This window comes from Felis catus, chromosome E2, assembly GCF_018350175.1.
Source record: "Felis catus isolate Fca126 chromosome E2, F.catus_Fca126_mat1.0, whole genome shotgun sequence".
NCBI classification, from domain to species: Eukaryota; Metazoa; Chordata; class Mammalia; order Carnivora; family Felidae; genus Felis; species Felis catus.
The window spans coordinates 13,453,882-13,479,413 of NC_058382.1; the positions used below are offsets into that span (position 1 = coordinate 13,453,882).

At 50.5% G+C, this 25,532-nt stretch overlaps 2 protein-coding genes across 3 annotated transcripts in view; one reads left to right on the forward strand and one right to left on the reverse strand.

Moving 5' to 3' along the window:
* Positions 1-23,500, forward strand: part of DMAC2 (distal membrane arm assembly component 2) — a 51,959-nt gene extending 28,459 nt beyond the window's left edge. Inside the window, exons 2-8 of one of the 2 annotated variants that reach the window (XM_045046485.1) lie at positions 3,965-4,218; positions 18,093-18,210; positions 19,382-19,618; positions 20,994-21,074; positions 21,602-21,738; positions 21,833-21,995; positions 22,402-23,500. In XM_045046485.1, coding sequence (XP_044902420.1) covers positions 4,149-4,218; positions 18,093-18,210; positions 19,382-19,618; positions 20,994-21,074; positions 21,602-21,738; positions 21,833-21,995; positions 22,402-22,579 — 984 coding nt within the window. In that variant the 5' untranslated portion in view covers positions 3,965-4,148 and the 3' untranslated portion in view covers positions 22,580-23,500. Of the gene's footprint in view, positions 1-3,964; positions 4,219-17,943; positions 18,038-18,092; positions 18,211-19,381; positions 19,619-20,993; positions 21,075-21,601; positions 21,739-21,832; positions 21,996-22,401 lie in introns of those variants that run through there. The other variant, XM_003997767.6, reaches the window with a different exon arrangement.
* Positions 11,898-14,247, reverse strand: ERICH4 (glutamate rich 4). The gene is made up of 2 exons (XM_003997854.4): positions 13,999-14,247; positions 11,898-12,641 (listed from the first exon to the last, which is right to left on the reverse strand). The coding sequence occupies exons 1-2, from the start codon at positions 14,170-14,172 to the stop codon at positions 12,414-12,416; spliced, it is 402 nt and encodes a 133-aa protein (XP_003997903.1). The 5' UTR covers positions 14,173-14,247; the 3' UTR covers positions 11,898-12,413.
* Positions 23,501-25,532: the final 2,032 nt, after the last annotated feature.

Below are 25,532 nucleotides of genomic sequence, written 5' to 3' on the forward strand. Positions count from 1 at the left end.
AAATAAAAAAGGAAAAATGAGGGCTGGGGATGAGGAGGCAGACACCAGAGTTGAGCAGGTTGGGAACCTTCTAACTCAGGTTCTCTCTGTGTCTGTTGAAGTTCCCCCTTATATTTAAGAAATCCTTTGCCTTTTCTGAAGATATTCAGCTGAATTAGCGCCCTCAAGGTGAAGCATGTGGCCTGCAGCAGCACAAGAGAGAGGAGTCTCCCACGGTATTAAGAGATGGTTAAGGCTAAGAGAACATTTTCTTTTAAATATGAAGTTTATTGTCAAATTGGTTTCCATACAACACCCAGTGCTCCTCCCAACAGGTGCCCTCCTCAATGCCCATCACCCACCCTCCCCCCTCCCTCCTCCCTCCCACCCCCCCATCAACCCTCAGTTTATTCTCAGGTTTTATTTCTTTATTTTTTTTTTAATTTTTGTATATGAAATTTATTGTCAAATTGGTTTCCATACAACACCCAGTGCTCATCCCAACAGGTGCCCTCCTCAATGCCCATCACCCAGCCTCCCCTCCCTCCCACCCCCCCATCAGCCCTCAGTTTGTTCTCAGGTTTTTTTTTTTTAATTTTTTTTCAACGTTTTTATTTATTTTTGGGACAGAGAGAGACAGAGCATGAATGGGGGAGGGGCAGAGAGAGAGAGGGAGACACAGAATCGGAAACAGGCTCCAGGCTCCGAGCCATCAGCCCATAGCCTGACGCGGGGCTCGAACTCACGGACCGCGAGATCGTGACCTGGCTGAAGTCAGACGCTCAACCGACTGCGCCACCCAGGCGCCCCAGTTCTCAGTTTTTAAGAGTCTCTTATGCTTTGGCTCTCTCCCTCTCTAACCTCTTTTTTTTTCCTTCCCCTCCCCTAAGAGAACATTTTTCAAAGCGAACAGAAAATGCCTCTTGATGACTTTCCTTCCACTCACAACCCCAGGATAGGGCATCGAGGGCCCCCCACCCCTCAGAGCAGGTGAGAACTTCAAATCACAGGAAATGGTTCCAGAGCAACTGATCTTGGAAAATCACCCATCCTTACCCCCAGAGAGCCAGACGGTGCTCTTGGGACTGCCATCATTCTGGATTCAAGCTACCTTAGGGAATCACATTAAGACACTGGATTTCTTCTCCGTTTTTGACCCTCACGCAGCCCTGGGCTGTGGGACCCACACTGGGCTCAGTAGCCCTGGGCTTGTTAAACTGACCTTCCCTTTATCTAGGAGTCTTTGCAGCTTGGGTCCACAAAGCCCCAGCATCCCTGCCTGCTGGTGGGCTGAGACACCTGCCAGGTACACATGGGCAGGGATGCAGGGATGTGATGAATCTGAAGTCCCAGAGGAAGGACCCTGGCTCAGGAGAGACCATGGAGGGGACAGGGTGTGAGGGGAACAACCACCTAGTGGGAACATCTCTCCTGAGGCTCACCTGGGGATGGGCAGCCTGCATTGTTCTGGCTCTTTTGCCTCATCATCAAAAGGAAGGAAGCATTTAAACATCAGCCTCTCATGGGGCGCCTGGGTGGCTCAGTCGGTTAAGTGTCTGACTTCGGCTCAGGTCATGATCTTGGGGTTTGTGAGTTTGAGCCCCGTGTCAGACTCTGTGCTGTCAGCTCAGAGCCTGGAGCCTGCTTCAGATTCTGTGTCTCCTCTCTCTGCCCCTCCCCACTTGTGCTCTGTGTCTCTCTGTCTCTCAAAAATAAATAAATGTAAAAAAAAAAGATGGAAGGGCCAGATCCTGATGGTGTTTTCAGTCTCTTGGAGCAACTGCTCCAATATTGTCCGCTTTTTGGCGTGTGGCTGTAACAGGAGGGTGCTACATCATCTTGAGTGTGAAAAGTCTTTACAGCTTCTCTAATTTGAGCACGATTGGCTTTTAACACAGTTTCTCAATCTGAGTGGTTTCATCTCAAACCAACTTGTGGTGGAAAAAGTATGTCCTAAAAGGGCAATGGGTTAATGTTTGAAATTAATTAGTTAATGGTAAAGCAGCTAAGAATATAAAGTAGAGACAGGGCCATCTCTCCAATAAGTGGTGTTAGGAAAACTGGACGGCCACATCCAGAAGAATGAAACTAGACCACTAGCTGCACCATAGACAAACATTCACTCAAATCAGATTACAATCTTGAATGTAAGACCTCAAACCACAAAACCAGTAGAAAAAAAACACAGGCAGGGGCACCTGGGTGGCTCAGTCGGTTGAGTGTCCAGCTCTTGTTTTCATCTGAGTCATGATCCCGCAGTTTTGTAGGTTCCCTCCCTGGGTGGAGCTCTGTGCTGGCAGCATGGAACCTGCTGGGGATTCTCTCTCTCCCCCACTCTCTGCCCCTTCCCCACTTGCACTATCTCTGTCTCTCTCAAATAAATAAATAAACTTAAAAAAAGAAGAAAGAAAAAAACAAAGGCAGTAAGCTCCTTGACATCAGACTTGGTGATAAGTTTTTGGACTTCACACCAAAAGCATCAACAGTTAGAGGATAAATAAACAAGTGTGGGGGGTGCAGAGTGGCTCAGTTGGGTAAGCATCCAACTCTTGATTTTGGCTCAGGTCATGATCTCACAGTTCATGGGATCGAGCCCCTCATCAGGCTCTGCACTGATGGTGCAGAGCCTGCTTGGGATTCTCTCCTCCCTCTCTCTCTGCTCCTCCCTCATTCTCTCTCTCTCTCTTTCAAAATAAAAATATATAAACATTAAAAAAAGAAAAAATAAGCAAGTTCAACGGCAACAAACTAAAAACTTCTGCACAGCACGGGCACCTGGGTGGCTCAGTCAGCAAAGTGTCCAGCTCTTGATCACAGCTCAGGTCAGGTCTTGATCTCTGGGTCATGAGTTCGAGCCTCTGTTGGGCTCTGGATGTGAAACCTACTTCAAAAACATTAAAATAAATAAATAAAAAGTTTCTGCAAAAAAAAGAAACAGTCAACAAAATGAAAAGGCGACCTACCAAATGGGAGAAAATATTTGCAAATCATATGTCTCATAAGCAATTAACCCCCCAAATGATCTTATTCATATGGGCAGAGCAGCTGAATAGGCATTTTCTCAAAGGAGACATACAGCTAGCCAACAGGTACATTAAAAGGTGCTCAACATCATTAGTCATCAGGAAACCAAACCAAAACCCCAATAAAATCACCCCACAGTTAGAGTGGCCAGTATCTAAAGACAAGAGAGAGCAAGTGATATGGAGAATGTGGAGGAAAAGAAGGCCTTGTGCAGTGTTGGTCAGAATGTGCACTGGTGCAACCACTGTAGAAAACAATATGGAGAGTCCTCCAAAAATTAGAAATAGAACTACCTTCCGATGTAACAATTCCACTTCTGGGTGTATGTCCAAAAGAAATGAAATCACTGTTTCAAAACAATATCTGAGCCCCCATGTTGATTACAGCCTTATTCACAACAGCCAAGACAGGGAAACAACCCAAAAGCCTATCAAGCGTTAAATGCATAAAGAAAAGGTGGGACCTTATACAATGGAACATTATTCAGCCATAAATAAGAAGGAACTCTTGCCATCTGCCACAACATGGAAGGACCTTGAGGGCACTGTGCTGAGTGGCAGCAGTCAGTCACAGAAAGACAGATACTGTACTATCTCGCTTATATGTGGAATCTTAAAGAGAACAGTGTATAGCTACCTTGCCTGAGAGGCAGGGGTGGTGGGGAGGAGGAAAGGTGATAACAAGATAAAATCCTCTGGATAAGTAGGTCCTGCAGACACAATGTACAGCATGGTGACTATAGTTAACAGTACCATCTTACACATTTGAAAGTTACTAAGAGAAAATTTGTAACTATGTGAGGTGGTGCAGGTTTGCTCCACTTCTTGTGGAGATCATTTCACAATATATACATATATCACATCAGGATGTTGTGCACCTGGACTAAGACGATATTGACTGTCAACTATACTCAATAAACCTGGAAGAAAAGATATAAAAAAGCAGTATTTCTGTCTTCTAGGTCATCTAACAGAAAACAAAGTAGGGTGAAGGAGAAGGAGTGAGAGTATCACGAGGGGATCTTTCTTGTTCTATAAGATGCTCAGTGAAATCTACCATGGTGAGGTGACATCTGAGTGAGACCTGAAGAGAGGGAGGAAGCAGTAATGTAAATCTCTGCACGAAGATTATTCCAAGAAGCACCTATGCCCGGGGGCAGGAGCTGGCTTGAATGTGGAGGAAGGGTCAGGAAACCACTGTGGCTGGAACACACGGGTGAGTACGATGGCGTGGGGAGGAAGGGCAGGAACAGGGTGGATGGGGCAGGGCCACTCAAAGAGTCATCTGCAAGGAGCTCAGTAGATGGGCCACATCACTAAGTGCCCTATTTCTTTCAGCTGACATTTTCTTCATTGCAAGACTTTCTCAACCAAAGTGTTGAGCTGATTGGCTTTCTGGTGGAATCTCTTGTCTTCTAGCAGGCCATCCTCACTCTAGATATCATCAATGTAGGGCCTGTGGTCTGTGGGAGGACTTTGGGTTTTGGTGTGGTTGAGATGTGAACAGCAGGAGGGCTTAGAACAGAAGAAGAATGACCTGGGGTTTTGAAGGAAATCATCCCTGAGAAACAGAGATCCTAAGTGGGGAGATTGGTGTACAGGACGGTGTACCCAAGGAGACAACGGGAAGACCAGTCAGGAGACTGTCACAATACCCTTACTTAGGAATGATGGTGGTTTGGATTCTATTTATATTTTGTAGACAGATCTCAGGTTTGGTGATGGAATGGAGGCATCAAGGATAATGCCAGGTTTCCTGAACTGAGCACCTGAAGGATGCTCTTGACCTTGACTGAGAAGAGGAAGACCCGGGGAGGGTCAGGCTGGGAGGAGGGAGGAATGAAGGTCTTGAGTCTCCATTGTGGAGATAGATGCCCCAATGAGGCCTAGGAGAGATACCCAGGTTGACTTATCTCATTCTCCTCCAATCACCTTGGAAAGCCCATCAAAGCCTGACAAGCTACAGACATCAATTCCCGGACTGACTGACAGCAGAGCCATACGTGTGTGATGTGGAAAAGCAGAGTGGGTTGTGAGATGCACATTGTGCCTCCAGGCACTCAGGCCAATGGAGCCAGTGGTTCCCAGTCTTGTTGCTACTGAGAGGCTGTAGAGGTGCTGTGGCCTGAGGCCAATAAAGAGTCTTGATTTTCCAGTTTTTCTCTCCAGGAAGTAGCAACAGCTTCCCTAGCGATCTCTATCTCTAATCCCAACATGGAGATCTTTCTGGAAGCTACAACTTGAGCCTGCCTCCAAATATATAAGTAAAATATTAAATAAGTAATACTTCTCTAAAAAAGGATGGCAGGCATTGACAGACTGGTGATGATACTGGGTCATGAATCAAACAAGGATTATGAGTTGTTTTTTTTTATTTATTTTATTTTATTTTATTTTATTTTATTTTATTTTATTTAAAAAAAGTTTTTTAACGTTTATTTATTTTTGAGACAGAGAGAGACAGAGCATGAACAGGAAAGGGGCAGAGAGAGAGGGAGACACAGAATCGGAAGCAGGCTCTAGGCTCTGAGCCATCAGCCCAGAGCCCGATTCGGGGCTCGAACTCACGGACCGCGAGATCATGACCCAAGCTGAAGTCGGACGCTCAACCGACTGAGCCACCCAGGCGCCCCATGAGTTTTTAATTCCATCCCCCTAACTCAAAAAATAGTGAGAGATAGAGAAAAAGATCAGTCCCCATCATATGTCATATGGACAAAGACCTAAGAAGTTTGGGCTTCTTGGACGAATCTTAATCAGGTGTGTAAGTCTTGGCCAGAACAGAGATATCATTTTGATGTGGATGGCCTACAACCCCAGGGACATCTGAATTTGTTACACAATCCCACTGCAGCTCAAACAAGGCAATTTTTATTCTAGTCCTGATATTCACACTGTGAGCACAACAGTGCTGGCTCCCTGCCATCAGATGTTCTTTCTTGTATTGCTGACCATGCTAGACATTGCCCTGATAAGCCCTGTGTTGCTGTGTGTTCTGTCTCAAGGTGACCCCAGAAAAGACCTGACTTCTCTGTCAGGGGCCATGCTGGGTAGATCTCCCTGGAACAGCACCAGCTCCCCTGGATGGAACCCCAGTCATCTCTGCTCAACATACTCTGAGGCTACTTAGTGATTTTTCACTTCCCTCTTAGAAAATGGGAACTCGGGGCGCCTGGGTGGCGCAGTTGGTTAAGAGTCCGACTTCAACCAGGTCACGATCTCGCGGTCCGTGAGTTCGAGCCCCGCGTCAGGCTCTGGGCTGATGGCTCGGAGCCTGGAGCCTGGAGCCTGTTTCCGATTCTGTGTCTCCCTCTCTCTCTGCCCCTCCCCCATTCATGCTCTGTCTCTCTCTGTCCCCAAAATAAATAAACGTTGAAAAAAAAATTTTTTTTAATAAAAAAAAAAAAAAGAAAATGGGAATTCAAGTACTTTCTTCCCCATCACCATGACACACACACTTTTCCCTTCCCCGTCTCTGCAGTACTATCCTAAGACCAATGTTTAGCATAGACCTTATTATATCTATTTAATGCTATTCGTATTTGAGTCAGACAGTTGTAATCACCCTGCTTCCCACCTTGGATTGTGAAATTGTAAATTCTGGTGTGCTTGGGTGGATTGGTCGGTTGAGCATCCGATTCTTGACTTCAGCTCTGGTCATGATCCTAAGAATGTGGGATCAAGCCCCAAGTCTGAGAGAGTCTCTCTCTCCCTTTGCCCCTCTCTCCCACTTACACTCTCTCTAAAGTAAAATTTAAAAACAATTTTTTTAAAATGTGTATCTCTAAAGTACCTTCAGGCTGGAAAACATTCCGCTGAGAGCTACAGAGACTGGGGCGGGGGTGGGGGGGGGTGGTGGTGTGGGGGAGACATTTAGAGACATACAAGTACACAGAGTAGAAAAAAGCAAAATGTTGGTGCGCCTTCCCATCTCCCCAGGTTACCTTGGGGTGCTTCCGCCCTCTAGTGGCTGGAGTACATATTGCAGCCCCTGGTGCCTCAACCTGTCTTTTTACAAGAGCCCATCAATCCATGGTCACTCCTTGGGCAACCAGCTACATAAATGGCAGGACGCAACGTAAAGTGAAAATGCAGGACTCCTTGTTCAAAACTCATTAGTAATCTCAGGATGCCAAAAGCATAGTTTTAGAGACAGTTCAGGCCCTTCTAAGTGTGTGATTGCACAGATTGCTAACCTGTGAAGCCAGCCCTGCCTCACAGGGCAAATGGCTGTGCTCATCCTCCATATGAATTCCACATCAACTCTAGCTATAAAAAAAAAGCCTACAGAAATGGTGAGACCTGACTGTCTTATTCCCCCATGGGAGAATTTTCTTTCTTTTGAAAATGTCACCTGGCATTTTGCTCTGGCCCAATCAATGATCAAACTGGAGATGATTCCAGCATCAAAAGAATCAATGAAACACATTGACTATATAAAAATCTGTAATTACCCTCAAAAAAGAGGCTGTACACAGCAATTTCTTACTCAACACATCTCCAAAGGCAAGGGAATTAAAAGCAAAAATGAACTATTGGGACCTCAAGAAAAAAAGCTTCTGCACTGCAAAGGAAACAATCAACGAAACTGAAAGGCAACTGATGGAATGGGAAAAGATATTTGCAAACGACATATCAGACAAAGGGCTAGTATCCAATATCTATAAAGAACTTACCAAACTCAACACCTGAAAAACAAATAATCCAGTGAAGAAATGGGCAGAAGACATGAATAGACACTTTTCCAAAGAAGACATCCAGATGGCCAACAGACACATGAAAAGATGATCAACATCACTCATCATCAGAGAAGTACAAATCAAAGCCACACCGAGATACCACCTCACACTGGTCAGAGTGGCTAAAATAACAAATCAGGAAACAACAGATGCTGGTGAGGATGTGGAGAAACGGGAAACCTCTTGCACTGTGGGTGGGAATGCAAACTGGTGCAGCTGTTTTGGAAAACAGTGTGGAGGTTCCTCAAAAAATTAAAAATAGACCTACCCTATGACCCAGCAATAGCAATACTAGGAATTTACCCAAGGGACACAGGAGTGCTGATGCATAGGGGCACGTGTACCCCAATGTTTATAGCAGCACTTTCAACAATAGCCAAATTATGGGAAGAGCCTACATGTCCATCAACTGATGAATGGATAAAGAAGATGTGGTTTATATATACAATGGAATACTACTTGGCAATGAGAAAGAATGAAACCGTGCCATTTGCAGCAATGTGGATGAAACTGGAAGGTATTATGCTGAGTGAAATAAGTCAGAGAAGGACAGATCTCATATGTTTTCATTCATATGTGGATCTTGAGACACTTAACAGAAGACCATGGGGGAAGGGAGAGGGAAAAAATAGATACAAACAGAGAGGGAGGGAGGCAAACCACAAGAGACTCTTAAATACAGAGAACAAACTGAGGGTGGATGGGGGGGTGGGGGAGAAGGGAAAATGGGTGATGGGCATTGAGGAGGGCACTTGTTGGGATGAGCACTGGGTGTTGTATGTAAGCCAATTTGACAATAAATTATATTCATTAAAAAAAAAAAAAGCTGTAAAAACCATCCCCTAGCCGATCCCCACTGGAGGTGACAATAGGAGCTCCTCACTCTGAACCTGGGTCCTGTTCTTCCAGCAGATACCAGGGCCCAGGGGTGAGGGAAGCCCTTTTGCACAGAAGGTGCCTGTGTCTGAATCCAGGAGGGATGACAGAGTTAGTGACTGTCCTTGTGCACAATGGGCTCAAGCCAAGAACAGGATGGGGAATGCAGCGGCGGGGGCGTGGTGGGGGTGGGTGCTGGGGATGTGATAGCCGTAGGCATTAGGTGTCTCCTCAGGGCCCCACAGGATCTGAGGGATTAGGGAGCTAATGCTGGGAAGACATATCTCCCCGTTTCTATTGGGGGGGGTCTTCTTGCCTTGGAGGGGGACACTGCATTAGGTTGGCAACTTGTGGCTGCCATAACAAATTACCACACACTTGGTAGCTTCAAACAAGAGGAAGTTTGTTCTGCAACAGTTCTGGGGGCCAGGAATCCAAAATCAAAGTATCAGCAGGACCACATTCCCCCCAGAGAGTCTAGGAGAGATTCCGTTTCTTTCCTCTTCCAGCTTTTGGTGGTCTGAGTCATCTGACTCGCACAGCCTGGACAGAGCTTTCGAGAGACCCCAGACTGTCCTCAGCCTCTCTCTAGAGTATCTCATGGGGGAGAGGAACTCTGCTCCTTTGTACGCTCTTGGGGTGTCTTTCTCCTTCCCCGGGTGCTGGGGTCTGACTTTCAGTGCTCTCCCCCCACCCCCACAGCAGATTTCCCCGCAGCCGCAGACCTGGCCAAGGTTGGCAAAGAAGGATCAGTTTGGGGATGGAGCCTGAACCCCTTAATCTCCCTGTACCTCCCCCCCTCCCAGTCTTGCAGGACTCCCCTGGACAAAAAGCAGCAGGTTTTTCTAAGGAGGAAATCCCCACGGACAGGGACTCAGCACGTCTTCCACCAACATATCACTTCTCTGGGAACATCCTCACTCCCAACTAGAAAGTGGTTTGATGAAGAATTACAAAAACGTGAGCATGTGTTTGTCTTCGCCAGGAGTATTGATCTTATGAGCGCCAAATGTCTCCCCTGAAGAGATGTCTCTACTTAGGCGGGAGCCCTCCCCCTGCTGACGTAGGCATCCTTTCTGCAAACGCAGACCTCAGGAATAGGGACACGTGCAAGGGGGACTTCTCTCCTCGGCCGCCATCCACAGGTATCTGCCTCCTGCAGGGGGAGCTCTGAAACACCTAGAAACCCTCGCTGCCCACGTGCTCACAACCACATTCCATTTAACGAACATCTGAAATGGTGACATGTAGTAAAAAAATGGGAGATTTGATCATGATTTTCAATTTTCTAGCCGTCATATTTTAAAATGTAAATAGGTGGGGCACCTGCCTGGCTCAGTGGGTTGAGTGTCCGACTTCAGCTCAGGTCATGATCTCGCGGGTTTGTGAGTTTGAGCCCCACGTCAGGCTCTGTGCTGACAGCTCAGACCCTGGAGCCTTCTTCGGATTCTGTGTCTCCTTCTCTCTCTGCCCCTCCCCCCCCCCTCAAAAATAAATAAACATTTAAAAAATATGTAAAAATGTGAAGTGCCTGGGTGGTTCAGTCGGTTGAGCGTCTGACTGGATTTCAGCTCAGGTCATGATCTCTCGGCTTGTGAGTTCGAGTCCTGCGTTGGGCTCTGTGCTGACCGTGCGCAGCCGGCTTGGGATTCTCATTCTCTCCCTCTCTCTCTCTGCCCCTCTCCCACTCACACTGTCTCTGTCTCTCTCAAAATAAATAAACTTGAAAAAATAAAAATGTAAAAAGGAGCACCTGGCTGGCTCATCAGTGGAGCATGTGACTCATGATCTCAGGGTTGGAGCTTCAAGCCCCCACATTGGGTGTAGAGGCTACTGAAAAATAAAATCTTTAAAAAAAAAATAGGGGCACCTGGGTGGCTCAGTCGGTTGAGCATCCAACCAGGTCATGACCTTGCAGTCTGTGAGTTCGAGCCCCACATTGGGCTCTGTGCTGACAGCTCAGAGCCTGGAGCCCGCTTAGGATTCTGTGTCTCCCTCTCTCCGACCCTCCCCCCACCCTCTCTCAAAAATCAATAAAAACTAAAACAATATTTTTAAAAAATAATAAAAAAGGGGGTACCTGGGTGGCTCAGTCGGTTAAGTGTCCAAACCTTGATTTCTACCCAGGTCATGATTTCACAGGCATGAGATGGAACCTGCAGCCAGTCTCTATGGTGGCTGTGGAGCCTGCATAAGATTCTTTCCCTCCTTCTGCCCCTCCCCTCCCCTCACACATGCTCTAAATACATAAATAAGTAAATAAATAAGTAAATAAGTAAATAAATAAATAAATAAATAAATGTAAAACAGACAAGCACACGACAAGATGCTCAAAATCATTAATCATTAGGGAAACACAAATCAAAACCATAATGATATACCACCTCCCATCCATTAGGATGAAAAGGAAAAGAAAATAAGCATTGGTGAGGATGGGAAGAAGTTGGAACCCTCGCACATGGCCGGTGGGGATGTCAAATGGTGCAGCTGCTGTGCAAAACAGTCTGCGGGTTCCTCAGAAAACTTGAACACGGAATTACCACAGGATCCAGCAATTCCATTTCTGGGTATATCCCCAAAAGAATCGACAGCAGGGACTTGAACAGATATTTGCGCATCCTTGTTCACAGCAATGTTATTCCCAGTTGCCAAAGGGTGGAAACAATCCAAGAGCCCATTGACAGAAATATGGGTAAACAAAATGTGGCGTGTTTCTACAATGGAATATTATTCAGCCACAAAAAGGAAGGAGATTCTGACAGCGGCGTCTGGGTGAAGCGTCCGACTTCGGCTCAAGGTCATGATCTCACGGTTCATGAGTTCTAACCCCACATCGGGCTCTGTGCTAACAGCTCAGAACCTGGAGCCTGCTTTGGATTCTGTGTCTCCCTTTCTCTCTGCCCCTCCCCTGCTCGTGCTCTCTCTCTTCTCTCTCCCTCAAAAATAAATAATCATTAAAAAAAAATTGGGGGGTGCCTGGGTGGCTCAGTCAGTTGAGCGTCCACCTTCGGCTCAGGTCATGATCCTGAGGTCTGTGAGTTCAAGCCCCACGTCAGGCTCTGTGCTGACAGCTCAGAGCCTGGAGCCTGCTTCGGATTCTGTGTCTCCCTCTCTCTCTGCCCCTCCCCGGCTCATGCTCTGTCTCTCTCTCTCTCTCTCTCTGTCAAAAATAAATAAACATTAAAAAATTTTTTTTAAATAAAAAATAATTTGGCTAAAATGGAAACTCATTATATACATTTTACCACATTAAAAAAATTTTCAAATACACAGGAGAAACTAATTTTAGTAATATGTTTATTTATCCCATTATGCAGAAAATAGCATCTCAACAAAATTTTTAGATTGTTGAAATGTCTTAACTACTCTTTTGATCATAGGAAGCCTTCGAAATTCGATCTGTAGTTCCGTGTCCCACGCACCTCACTTCAGACCAACCATGTTTCACGTGCTCAACAGCCACTTGCGGGGGTGGGGGGAGGCGCCATACTGGGCAGCCTTGCCCACCTGCCAGCATCTCCATCCTGTTTGCAAAGACCCACATCTCCCCTGCATCCCACCTGCAAATACACCTACAGTTTCTCTGCAAACCTCCCACCTCGCCTGCAAACACACCCCGGGGGTCCCAGGCCAGCCCCTCAATCTCCGTGCAGACATCTTCAGAGAATGTATTTGCTTAAGGAACAGGTGTTGATTCCAAATCTGTGTCGGCAGGTTGAGTTGACCCGCACATCCCCCCTCCTTTGCATAAATTTGCATCTCGTTCGTGTGTCAATCAGAAGCACCTGGCAGGGCCTCAGATCGTCATCTCAAAGTCCGGGAGTTGGTGGCCTGGGGCTGAGAAGGAGACCCCCAAGTGTCCCTCCTCCTGCTTCCCCTCGGGCTCTTCCTCGTCCTCCTCTTCCTCCACGAGGCTCTCCTCCTCTTCCAGGAAGGTGACCAGGTCCTCCCGCAGAGCCCCCATCTCCAGCCCCAGGCTGCACAGCTGGCCCAGCAGCTGGACGTCCACTTGGCGGAGGCGCCCCTGCCAGTGGGAAGGGGAAGTCATGGGCACCCCGCCCCGGAGGGCAGGGGGGTCAGCGTGCCCCCCCGCCCCAACCTGCTGGAGTCCTGGAGAAGATTCTTTGCTTGACCAAAGTTCAGCCAAGCTCCTAAACCCTCTCTGGGCCTATCTGTGCGTTTCCTCATAAATCCAGTTTTACCAAGAATCTCCCAACCGATCACTCCCGCTATCTGATCTGGTTCCTCGCGCCCCATCCCTTGCCCAGCTCACGTCTCATCTCCCTGGCCTGTCTCCAGCAAGAATCCAGTAGTCGATAGGTGGAGCCAGAAGCCCCGCTTCCCCCTGATGCTTTCACTTAGATTTTCCATCCACTGACCCCCACTGGCTCCTTCGCTAGAAATTCCCACTTGCCCCTACTGTGTTCAGAGCTGAGCCCTTCTCTCTCCCCCACTGAAGTGGTCCCTACACCTATCACTTTACCGTCTTTAATACAAGTCACAAGTAAGCTTTTCTTTAACAATCCAGGCCTGCAGCACCTGGGCGGGGTCCTCCCTGTGTGTCCCGGATCCTGACTGCCAGCCTGCTTCTCCCAGGGTCTCTGGATCTCTGCCTCTGTCTCCCCCTGTCTTTGTCTCTATTTCATTATCCTTCACTGTCTCTCTGTGTGTCTCTGAATCTTTGTGCCTCCCTTATCGTGTGTCTTTCTTTTGTTACCTGAATTTGTTCTCTGTCCCCCCTTGTCTGTCTCTATGTCTTTCCATATCCCTTTCTGTCTGTCTCTATTTCTCTGCCCCTGCCTTTGCCTGTCTCCATCTCTCTGTCTCAGATTTTTTTTTAATTTTTTTTTCAACGTTTATTTATTTTTGGGACAGAGAGAGACAGAGCATGAACGGGCAAGGGGCAGAGAGAGAGGGAGACACAGAATCGGAAACAGGCTCCAGGCTCTGAGCCATCAGCCCAGAGCCCGACGCGGGGCTCGAACTCCCGGACCGCGAGATCGTGACCTGGCTGAAGTCGGACGCTCAACCGACTGCGCCACCCAGGCGCCCCTCTCTGTCTCAGATTTAATTTGAGTCTCTGTCTCTGTTGCTCTCAATCTCTGCTTTCTATTTCTGTCTCTCTTTTTCTGAGTCTCTCTGTCTCAGTCTCTACTCCTGACTCTCACTCTTTGGGTCTTTCTTTGTCTCTGTCTCTCTCTCTCTCTCTGCTTGTTTCTCTATTCTTGTCTCTTAATTCCTTTTTTTTTTTTCTTGTCTATTAATTTCTGCCCTTCAATCTCTGGCCCCTTTGCAATTTTATTCATTCCCATTCACCCAGGAGTTCTCAGTCCCCACCCCCACCTGCCCCCATCTCTTGCCCTTCCAAACCCCTCACTCACCAGCTCCTCCAAGATCCACAGCAGACTCTCCCTGGCACCTGCAGTGTCTACTCCTGGGAACGAGAGGGTCTGGCCAGCTCTCCTCACTGGCGGGGGGTCCCTCAGGGCGCGGGGAAGTGGGCCCAGTCCTGGGGGCACCAGTCCCGCCTGCCTCAGTTGCCTCCACAGTTCCATAGTCTCTGAGTAGTGGCAGCCAGGAGCAGAAAGTGACAAGGTCCAGAATGACCCAGTCCCCTGAGGAGCTGGTAGGGGAAGTGGGGGGGGGAGCAAAGAGCGGGGGATGGGGGGAGCAGGTGCCTGGGACAGAATTCCAAAGTCCACTCTCTGGTAAGAACTGGCAGCCTCATGGGGGTTTTCTTCCTTCTAAAGTCTAACCTCAGCTCTGCTCACAAGGGCCCAGCCACACCCCCTCTGGCGGACACCAAAACCCCCACCCTTCTTGAGCCCTTCTCAGGCCTAACCCCTCGTGGGTGCTGTGGTCTGTGGATGCCTGGCCTCATCTGCCCCATCCCCTCCTGTGTCCCTCCCACTGCTCCTCCTCAGCCTCCACACTTCCTCTGCATTCTCTGGCTTGGACCTTGTCTTCCCCACTTGGGCCACCCCAGGGCCTTCCAGTTAGTGTGCCTGAGGAGCCAGGGGTGGCTTCCAGGCCACGATGCCTCAGCTGCGGTGCCACAGGGTCCAGGCTGCTGGCCCACAGCTGAGCAGTGGGCGCTGCTGACCCCTGACTTGCCCACAGAGTCCATCGCTATCAGCGTGGGCCCTGCCATGGAAAAGACTGGGGTGTGGGCCTCCCTCTGCTAGAGTCCCTCAGGCCTAGGGTTTGAACTCCACCTGCACACCCATGGCTCCCAGGTCTCAGACCCCAGTCTGACCTCCATACTGAGCTCCAGACGCCTACTCAGCATCTCCACCTAGACGTCTCAGGCGTCTCAAGGTGAATATGGTCAACACAGCTCTTAACTGGGACCTACCCCGTTGTGTTAGTTTCCTGCTGTCGCTGTAACAAAGTACCACTCTGTGGCTTAAACCAATGCACAGTTAGTGTAGTTCTGCCGACCAGAAGTCTAAAATGGGTCCACAAGGCTGGGCTCCTTCTGGAGGCTCTAGGGGAGAATCCATTTCCAAGGCTTTCCCAGCTTCCAGAAGCCACCACATTCCTTGGCTTCTTTGAATCACTCTTGCATCCACCATCACATCTCCTGCTGACTGACCCCCTGCCTTCTAGCTAACAGGACCCTTGTCATTGCATTGGGCCCATCTTGATCATCCAGAATAATCGCCCTGTCTCAAGATTCTTAACTTAATCATGCCTTCCTTTTACCATATAAAATAACAGATTCACAAGTTTCAGGGATCAGGCATGAATTTTGGAGGTTGTGCGTGTGGAGTGGGGGGCTCTCTTCAGCCTGCCGCACTTGCCCTTTCAAATCTATCACTTTCCCAGTCTCCCTGTCTCCCTAATTGGCCTTCCCATCCTTTTAGTTTCCTGAGCTATTGTCTCAACCTTCAAAACAGACTCATAATCTGAGCACTTCTCACCATTTTCCATTGCCCCATCCCTGCTCCTGTCTCCATTCACCTCTTGCTTGGACTACTGCAGTAGCCTCTTGGCTGGCCCCCACTTCCACCCTTACTGCCTAAGGTCTGTTCTCTACCCGGCAGAAATGGTCTTTTAAAAAAATGTAAATCAGGGGCACCTGTGTGGCTCAATCGGCGAAGCAGCTGACTTTGGCTCAGGTCATGATCTCGCGGTGCGGGCGTTCGAGCCCCGCATTGGGATCTCTGCTGACAGCCTGGAGCCTGCTTGGGACTCTGTCTCTCCCTCCCTCTTTCTGCCCCTCTCCTGGGCTCTCTCTCACTCTCTCTCTCAAAATAATTAAACAATTTTTTTTATTTTTTTTTCAACGTTTATTTATTTTTGGGACAGAGAGAGACAGAGCATGAACGGGGGAGGGGCAGAGAGAGAGGGAGACACAGAATCGGAAACAGGCTCCAGGCTCTGAGCCATCAGCCCAGAGCCTGACGCGGGGCTCGAACTCGCGGACCACGAGATCGTGACCTGGCTGAAGTCAGACGCTTAACCGACTGCGCCACCCAGGCGCCCCTAAACAATTTTTTTAAATGTAAACCAGGAATTTCTTGGGCCTTATGCTGAGCCATGGTGCTGCTGGAGAGCAACCACTTCCTGATGAAGCTGACCAGATTCTTCTAGAAGTGCTGTTTGTCATGCAGCGTGCTGATCACCCTGAAGAAGTATGATGGTCAGACTAAACCCATTCCAAGGAAAGTTCTGCGGAGGGCTGCGAGCCCTCGGACAGCAAGTGTCTGTTAAGAGCTACTGATGGCAAAGGTTAGCACTGTGGTGTGCTCCCGAAGAAGCGAACAGGTTTCAGGTGGCTCACTCAAACCTACCGAGAGCTATCATGGATGGGCGGAAGGAGGACAAAAAACAAGAGTAAGAAGAAGGAAGCAGCCAGAGTTCCAACTAACCACCAAATTACTACACTTCCGTTTACTACACTTCCACTTCCGTTACTACACTTGTCGCTTTTTACATTTGGCCACAAAGCCAGGTTCCTGGTTCCCCGATAACAACTTTTCATGTGAGATTAGGGTCATTTTGGACTGCAGCACGTACAGGGTAGTTGTAAGAAGCCAAGTTTATTTTATCTTATTTTTAATTTTTTTAATGTTTATTTTTAATTTTTTTTAATATTTATTTTTGAGAGAGACAGACAGAGTGCGATTGGGGGTGGGGAAGGGGCAGAGAGAGAGAGAGAGAGAGAGAGACAGAATCCGAAGCAGGCTCCAGGCCCAGAGCTGTCAGCACAGTCTGAAGCAGGGCTCACACCCACGAACTGTGAGATCATGACCTGAGCATAAGTCTGACGCTCAAACGACTGAGCCACCCAAGCACCCTGTGAAGCCAAGTTTAGTTTAGAATTGGCTAGTTGGTCTGTGTTGCATGGTTGCATATCCCGGAATTATAATGTCTCTGTAGCTATGGGTGCAAAAAAAATGGATCATTAAACCTGTTATTTATTCGCAAAAAAAAAAAAAAAAAAGTAAATCATATCATGACATGCCCCTGAGAATGGAATAGGGCACAGTCCACTTCCTACCCGCCTCTCTGACCTAGTCTCCTACTTCTCTCTGAGAGCTGGTTCCCACCCCTGGGCCTTTGCACTGGCTGTTACAGCTGCTTGGAACACCTTTCCCCTAGATCTTTGAAAGGCTGTTTCCTTCTTATCCTTCATCTCCACTTAAATACCACGTCTTCAGAGAGGACTTTTTACTCATGTCCTGACTCCCTAGTCACTGCCTATTATATTGCCTGTTGTTATTTGCCTCTTCTCAAACGAGTTACCTAAAATTATCTTGCTTATTCTTTTGTTTCTTGTCAATCCTTTCTCGGCCATGGAATGTTGACTCCTTGAGATAAGGGCTTGGTCTTTCACCATAGTAACCCCAGTACCCGCAACAGTGTGGGCCACGTGCTAGATACTCAGTAAACACCTAAATAATTCTATCCACAAGACTTCATACTCAATCTTCACACTGAGAGATGGAGTTGAACTCCAAACTGAAATTGTAGACACATCACAGTAGTTGTCTTGAGACCTCATCTCTCTTATCCTGAAGTCTAACCGCACCACCCACTAGACCTTTTCCTTCCCTGATCCTGGTGTAAAGAATGACTCAGTTTCCTAGTCAGTGTGAAAACTGGAGGAAGAGAGCAGCTCACGGGGACTGTGAGTACGGTCGGAGGAAGGGTACTCTACCAGTCTACCAGGAAGGACTAACCGCTATCTCCTAGGAAAAGCCTGCAGAGTCTGATTGTAAGGACCATGGAAATGGCAGCGGGAGGAATCCCTAAACCGGAGTAAAAAGTGCGTGTGCCTTTAAGAGGAGAGTCGGAAAAATAGAGGGGGCGTCACCCTAGGAAAAGTAGTCTCAGGCTCAATCAAGCGGGTGGACTAAGAAAAACCGGCCCCTTCCGGTTACGTAGCCTAGCAAGATGGCGGCGCCCAAGGCGGTAAGTGACCGGATCTCCTTGAGCCCCCAGATTGAAGCCTGCTCTGCTGTCTCAGCCTTCAGGGTTTCTGTCAACACCCAGGAAGCAAGGAGCAAGAGACAGCAGAAGGCCTCTCCCACTAAGGCTCGCGATGGGATCGCAGACACGCACCCTCTGGGGGTCGGGAAGGATCGGTGTGAGTCGCAGATAGCCGAGGCGCTTTAGGGAGGAGGCGGGGCGGGGACTTGGCTGGGGGAACCAATGGGGAAGCAGGGAGTGTGTTCCGAAAATGGCGCACCCAGCCAATCAGAGGGAGGGATCGATTGCGGGCTCGATGAGTCGGGCTGGCGAGTGCCTGGGAGTGGGACCTGCAAAGGAAGGGGGTTAGGGAGGGATTGGAGAAACCAGGTTTTGAGGGCCTACGGTAAGAGACAAAAGGATACAGTTGAGGAGAGCTCATGGGACAGTTCGGAATTTTTATGGAAAAGCAAAGGGATGATGGGAATTGAAGACAGTAAACAAAGGGTCAAATTTAGCAGTTCTGAGGGAGGGACCTAGGGGAAATTAAGGGAAGAACTTGCGATATTCCTGGAGGGAATTTAGGAAGACCTGAGTAAAATCAAGGAATGGATTTAGGGAAAAAATAAAGTGAGAGGTTGGAAACCTGGGAATTTTGAGGAAAAATAAGGATTTGGGCAAATTGTTGAGAAAATTTGGTTGAAACGGAAGGAGAAATTGGAGCAGGCTAAGAGAAGACTGGAGGAAGATTGAAGAGGAGGTAGATTAAGGGTGGTTTGGAGAAACCAAGAAAAATTAAGATTATATTTTGGGGAGGGGCGCCTGACTGGCTCAGTCAGTAGAGCGTGGGACTTTTGATCTTGGGGGTTGTGAGTTTGATCCCTGCATTGGGCATATAGATTACTTACAAATAAAATCTTTAAAATATATATATTTTTTGATCTTGGGGGTTGTGAGTTCGATCCCTGCATTGGGCGTAGAGATTACTTACAAATAAAATCTTTAAAATATATATATTTTGGGGAGATAGAAGTGGGTTATTTAGGAAGACTCCAAGGAAAATGGGGTATAATTAAGGGGATATTTTGTGGGAAATTAAGAGCTCAGATAATACACAAACATAAGGGTTTGGGGAAAGATCGGGGGAGAATTGGGATGACCAAGAATGGCCACATCAAAGAGAGAATTTAGGATTGAATTTGGGGGAAACATGGGGAAATCTGGGGGGGGGGTGTCCCAAAAGCAGAATTTGGAGGTTCTGAAAGGAGAAATTTGTGAGCCAGGAAACAGTGTTGGGGTGACAATTCATGGACCAAGAACAGGGGTATCTGGCTCTGACTCTCACAGGACACTCCAGGCTCAGCGTCTCCTTTCCCATCCTCCCCAGTCCCTGCACCTGGTGGCCCCAGTATGGAATGGGGGTACCAGGGGCATCGGTGGCCTGAGCAGGGTGGTGGCCCCCGAGGGCAATCAGAAGAAGGGGAGGTCGCTGCTCCAGTTCCTGGCTGACTGCTTCTATGACGTGGAGGCTCTCAGGGACCACCTGCTCCGAAAGCAGGTGTCAAAGGTGCACCAGAAAAATCGGTGAGAACCCTTGGCCAAAAAGACCCTGCTGCTGGGCCTTACCAGGGAGAACTCAGATCCTGCCCTTGTGACTCCCGGACAGCCGTGTGGCTTCCATACCAGCCCTGCCCAGTTGTATCTTCATCTCCAGCCACACCCTTCCCAAGGGTTCGAGCTCATATGGGTGACCTGCTGCCCACCATCTCTTGGAGGCACCTCAAGACACGGATGGCACCTCAGACTTAACATGGGGAACAGCAAGCCCTTGACTTGCCCCTAAGAAAGTCTGTTCACCCCCAAGCCTTCCCCATCCCAGGAAACAGCAGCACTGTTCCCAGTGTTTCAGACCACATTCCAAGGAGTCCTCCCTGATCCTTCTTCTCTTGTCTTCCACCTCTAGCCCACCAATAAAATGCTAGATCATCGCAAATTTGACCCGTTGGTACTGGTCCTCACTATTTTAGTCTGGCCTCAGCCCCTTCATTTTATGGTTAGGGTTAGTGCACTAATCTCCTAAACTGATCCCCCTTTGCCTCTTCCAGTCTATGGTCTATAAATCATCCAAAGGACTCTTAAGAAACTAAAATAGAGGGACGCCTGGGTGGCTCAGTCCGTTAAGCATCAGACTCTTGGTTTCAGCTCAGATCATGATTTCACACTTCTGTAAGTTTGAGCCCTACATCGGGCTCTGCACAGACAGTGTGGAGCCTGCTTGGGATTCTCTCTCGCTCGCTCGCTCTCTCTCCCTCTTTCTCAAAATAAACTTAAAAAAAAAAAGAAAACACTCTTTTGCTTAAAAACCTCAAATGGTTTCCCCTTGCAACTAGAATGAAAGCCAGACTCCAAAATCTGAGCCTTGAGACCCCTACCCCTACTCCCCTTATGCCCACCAGCATGGTGTCCACGTGGCTATTTTTTTCTGCCATCCTAATTTGAGCCTCTGAGCCTTTACACTAGCTGTTGTCCCGGCCTGGCAGGCTTTTGCCTTGACCTTCGACTTTCTTCCCACCACTCAAATCTCTGCTCAGGCACCACCTCCTGCATGAAGTATTTCTTAATAAAGTAGCGTTCTGCTTCCCCACCCCTGACCCAAGGCACTCCTAGTCAGTCCCTCTGTGTTGTTTTCATGTGGAACAGAGTCTCTCTGCAATTCGCCCTTAATTTCCTGGTTATCTGTTTCCTTCTGTATATTAGCTTCACGAGGGCAGGGGCCACTATCTGTTGGTGCCCAGCACTGAATAGATACCAGTAAATCCTTGCAGCCTGTGTCATCAGTCTGTCTGTCTGCATGTCCCAGACCTGCTGCTGCAGACTCTGGGCAGCACCGGGGCGTGGTGGGGGAGGGGTGCGGGGGGACCTCCTGGGGCCACACCCTCAGCTACTGTTCTCTCCACAGACCCTTCAACCACATCAACCAGCGATACGGTCCCTACGTCGCGGGTGCCTATTTCATCCTGAAGCAGGGAGGCGCGGTCAGGTATGATGGCACAAGTGTCCGGAGTGGGCTGGGGGGAGGCCGTGGAGCACGGACCCTGAGGCTCTCCTGACTCCCCATGAGCTCCGGGCTCCAGCCCCTACTGGCTCTAGGGCTTGGGGCTGGTTCCTGAACTTGTTCCGCTCTGTCACCTGTAAAACGGGACAGCAGTTGTACCCAGCCTATGAGGTTTGCTGCAAAGATTCAAAGCCATTTTGCTACCAAAGCACTTGGAACAGGCCTGGCACAGCACACGTGCTCAGTAAATAACCATGTTTCTTTTCTTTCCTTGGCCCCTTCCTTTCTCCTTCTTCCCTTCCTCCTCCTGGTTTTTCTCCCCTTTTTTTCTTCTTCTTTGAAAAAGGTCATTTATGCATCTACCCCTCATTTTGTTCCCATGAAAACTTTCAGGGCCTGACGTAGAGCGAGTGCACCAGATCCCGTGGGACCATGTCGCCCGGGGCTGGGGAGCATCCTCTGGAGGCCTGGGGAGGGGGGGTGTCCTGCTGACACCCCTCCCCCCCTTCCAGGTTTCAGGGCAGGGAGTGGATCCGGCCAAATCAGCGTGGCCACTTCTCTCTGGACTTCTTGAAGTTGCAGGCGGTGCCCGTAGAGGCCGTCGATGCCAGCGGCTGTGCCATCAACTACCAAGGCCTGGACAGCCTCTGTGAGTGCGGTGGAGACGGGCAGGGCCGTGCGTTTTCCCTTTGGCGGTGGGTTCCAGAAAGGCCCTCAGTGCCGCCCCTCCCGCCCCCTTGCAGTGGCCCTGAAGGAGCTCCAGTCCCTGTGGCTGCAGCGCTGCCCCCACGTGGATGACTGGTGTCTCAGCCGCCTCCATCCGCTGGCCAGCTCGCTGCAGGAGCTCTCGCTGGCCGGCTGTCCCCGAGTCTCTGAACGGGGCCTCGCCTGCCTCCACCACCTCTGGTGAGACCGCGGCTCAAGCCAGGGTGGGGGCTCCCACCCGACAGGTGCGGGAAAGCGGGGAGGGGGCCCGTCAGGCAGTCCCCGTGTCCCTGCCGCCACGACTAATCCGGAGCACAGATGAGCAGTCGCGGTGAATCTGTGGCAGAGGGAAAGGATGCCTGGTTTTTCTTCCTTTTGGTTTCAACGAAGACCCCGTGACATTTGCACTGTTGCAAACAGTAGGAGCTAGAGTGTGCGTCCGGGATTAACGTGGTGGGTGTCGTGTACTTGAGCCGCTCTAACGTTTTCTGGGCCCTGGAGGACTTTACTGTTAAGGAGCTGGGGGCTGAAGTGGGGGCTGGCACACCCCCTCCCCCACACAGAGGCCACCCTGACGCGGGCCTCCCGCCTTGGTGCCTCCTCTCAGGAACCTCCGCAGACTCGACATCTCGGACCTCCCTGCCGTGTCCAGTCCGGGCCTCACTCGGATCCTGGTGGAAGAGATGCTTCCTAGTTGCGAGGTCCTGGGGGCCGACTGGGCCCAGGGCCTCAAGCTGGGGCCAGAGGAGCAGCCTCGGGACACAGCCGGCCCCACCCCTGCCTAGCCCTCGGCCAGCCACCGTCAGGCTGGATCTCAGCGGGACCCGGCGGAGTGTCCCACGGTTCCCCGTACTTCTGGCTTCCGCCGGGTTCACTCGGTGTGGGGGTTGGGCTCTGGCTGGCTGCATCCTAGGGGGAAAGGTCACAGCTCCTGTCTCCTGTCAGGAGGCTCTGTCCACAGGCTTCTGTCCTGGGTTCCAACCAACAGTCGCCTCCTCCTGCCTCTTCAGGTCTGGGGGAGGGTTACCAGCCCCAGGAGCTGTGCTCCCCCCACGGTTTCCCCACACCTGCCCACTAGCACGTAAGAGACTCTGCTCTTGTGTCCAGAGACTCTCCAAGTATCTTTATTTGAGTGTGCTGCTGCTTCCTGCCCGGACCTGGCTGACACCAGGGCGCTGCTGGCACGCTAGGGGACGGGTCTTCGGGGTGTGACACCGCTCAGCTCACCGCAGGCTACGGCATCCCTGGCCGGCACTCACGAGATGCCAGGAGTGCCCCAGGTCCCACGGTGTTGCCGCTTACCCACGTATTGGCTCCAAATTCAGCGTTCTCGTTTGCTCCGTGAAAACTGACCTGGGCCTTTGCTAAGTGGCACGAAGAGGTTTGTCAGTAGAGGGCGCCCTAGAGGTTCCAGGAGGAGAGGCTTTTGCTTCCTGGTTCCCGAGGAGGACGACGGTGTGCTCACTCTTTGGTCTGGCTCCCTGCCCTGAATGCTCAGTGGTCAGCAGCTTCCCCTACCCACCCCCCCACCCCCCACCCCCCGCCGGCAGCTTCAGAGCTGTGCCTCCACTGAGGCACCTCCCTGCAAATGACTCTCCACGGCACCCCACCTGGGGGACCTCCAGTAAATGCCGAGGCACCTTACCCTGTTATTTCAATTTGCCATTCAAGTCAATAATTCTTTACATTAAACTTCACCTGCTCAATTTACTGTGTGGTGTTTCTCTCCTGACTGGATCCGCGCTCATACAGCACTGGCATCTGGAGTGTTCCAGGAGACAGACTCACAAAAGCTGGGATTTGGGGTTGGCCCTGTCCTGCCTTTGGAGCTCAGGGCTGAGCTCTTGGGTGGGAAGCGGGATGGAGAATTCCACGGCTGCGGTGGCACCACAGTCAAGCTCTCGCCTGGGGCTGTGATGAGGTGCCAGCTGAAGCACGTGTCCCGGGAGCCCCCGGGGCTGCTGCACCTGACCCACGTGACGGTAGTGACAATTCTAAACATAGGTGCTGGACACATTCTTTGGCATGCCCTTCAGTGCTCACAGACAATGACAGGCTCAAGTCTGTTTGCTTAGCTCAGGCCAGGGTCTGAGAACTGGGGAGCTTCTGTGACTGCCCCCCCTCAAAGTTCTCCCAGCAGGTGGCCAGAACTGAAAACACAACCTAGAAGTCTGTGGGTTGTCGAGTTATGACGGTTGGATTCCCAGCCTTGACAAGTTTCTTATGTGCAAGTGTGGGTGCTGACTGGTACGCGAGGGACCCAAAATCTGGAATGGGGTCGTCTGGTTGGAATCAGAGGAGACAGATGATCTCACGCTCCCAAGTCACTAGAGCTTCCCTTCCCAATGTCCGAGGAGCCCAGCAGCCTTCCCGTCCTTAACAACCCTATGCTCACCTCACCCAAGCAGAGGCCTTGAAAGCGGGCATCTACGCCCCCGCAGACTCCTCACAAGCACCCCTGCTATCACCGGACCCACAAATACCAAGGGTCAAATCTCTGCCCTCCAGAGTACAGACGTCCGCCGGGACCCAGGGCGTGCAGCTTTCTACACTAGAAGAATCGCAAGATTTGCAAACATATAGTCAGAAACCGCGGGACACTGGGGTCTAAGCGTGTTAGACCAGTGACGGTGGATATCACACAGATGGGCCAAGTTCACGGGTCCGTGGGCACTTACTGGAAGTGATGAGTTAGCTAGTACAGCTGGGTGGTTCTAAGGGCTCTCTCCGGTCGGCTGACTGGAACTTGGACTCCAGTGTGGCCTGCAGTTAGGAGAGAAGCCAGAGAGGCCCTGATGTAATCTGGAGGGGGGGGGACCCAGCGCTGAGGGAGGTTGGTGTTGGACCGGGCTGCTCATGGTTGACCTGCAACCTCCCCCCAGCACTGTGTTCCACAGGAAGGCAGCTCTTCACTCTCCACGATGGACTTTCGATGGACTTTCCCTGTTCCAGTTCCATAACAACCAACGCTGTACTCTGAGATTTCCAATCACCCCCCAGGAGGAGCAGCGTCAGCCCTGGTGGCAGGACCTCTCACCCCTGGGAGAAGCTAGATTCTTCTCCCAGCCCCGCGTGGGGGTGGGGGTGGGGGAGGCCTGCTGGGGAGACCCTTCCAGGGCGCTCAGGGCCCTGGCCCTGGCTGTCTTCTCCCACTCTGGCTTTCATTGCATCAACACTCGGCACTTCCTCTGTGCGCTTGGCCTCCAGCGGCTCCCGCGGGCTCCATTACTCAGACTTAGGGGGAGGCGATCAGCTCCGGACAGATCCGCTGCTGCTGACAGGGTGCCGAGGAGGAGACATCAGAGGGTCCTCCCAATCCAGGGTGGAGTGAAGGGGGTCGGGCCGGGCTCAGAGGGGCCCTCGGTGCCACCCAAGGTTCCAGGAGGTCTGGGCTAAGGAGACCTCGTCTGCCCGCCTCCCCAGACAGCTGCAGCAGCCCCAACAGCAGAGGCCCCCGGAGGGCAGGGACGTAAACACAGGCAGACACCCTCTCCTGTCCCGGGGGGCCGGATGTGAGTGTTCCTGGAGTCACGGTGCAGCTGTGGGTGGGGCTGGAGTGGGGAATGGGGGAGGGATGGATCCCGCCCCCGTGAGGCAGACCCGAGGCACCAAAGGGGTGGAGGAGGTACCGGGGCAGCTGAGCACCAGGGCCCCGGGTGCCCTCACCCCACCCTCCACTGGCCTCTAGCTTGGCTCCCCCTTCACCCACCCCTTCCCTTTCCATCAGGTCCCCTCCTG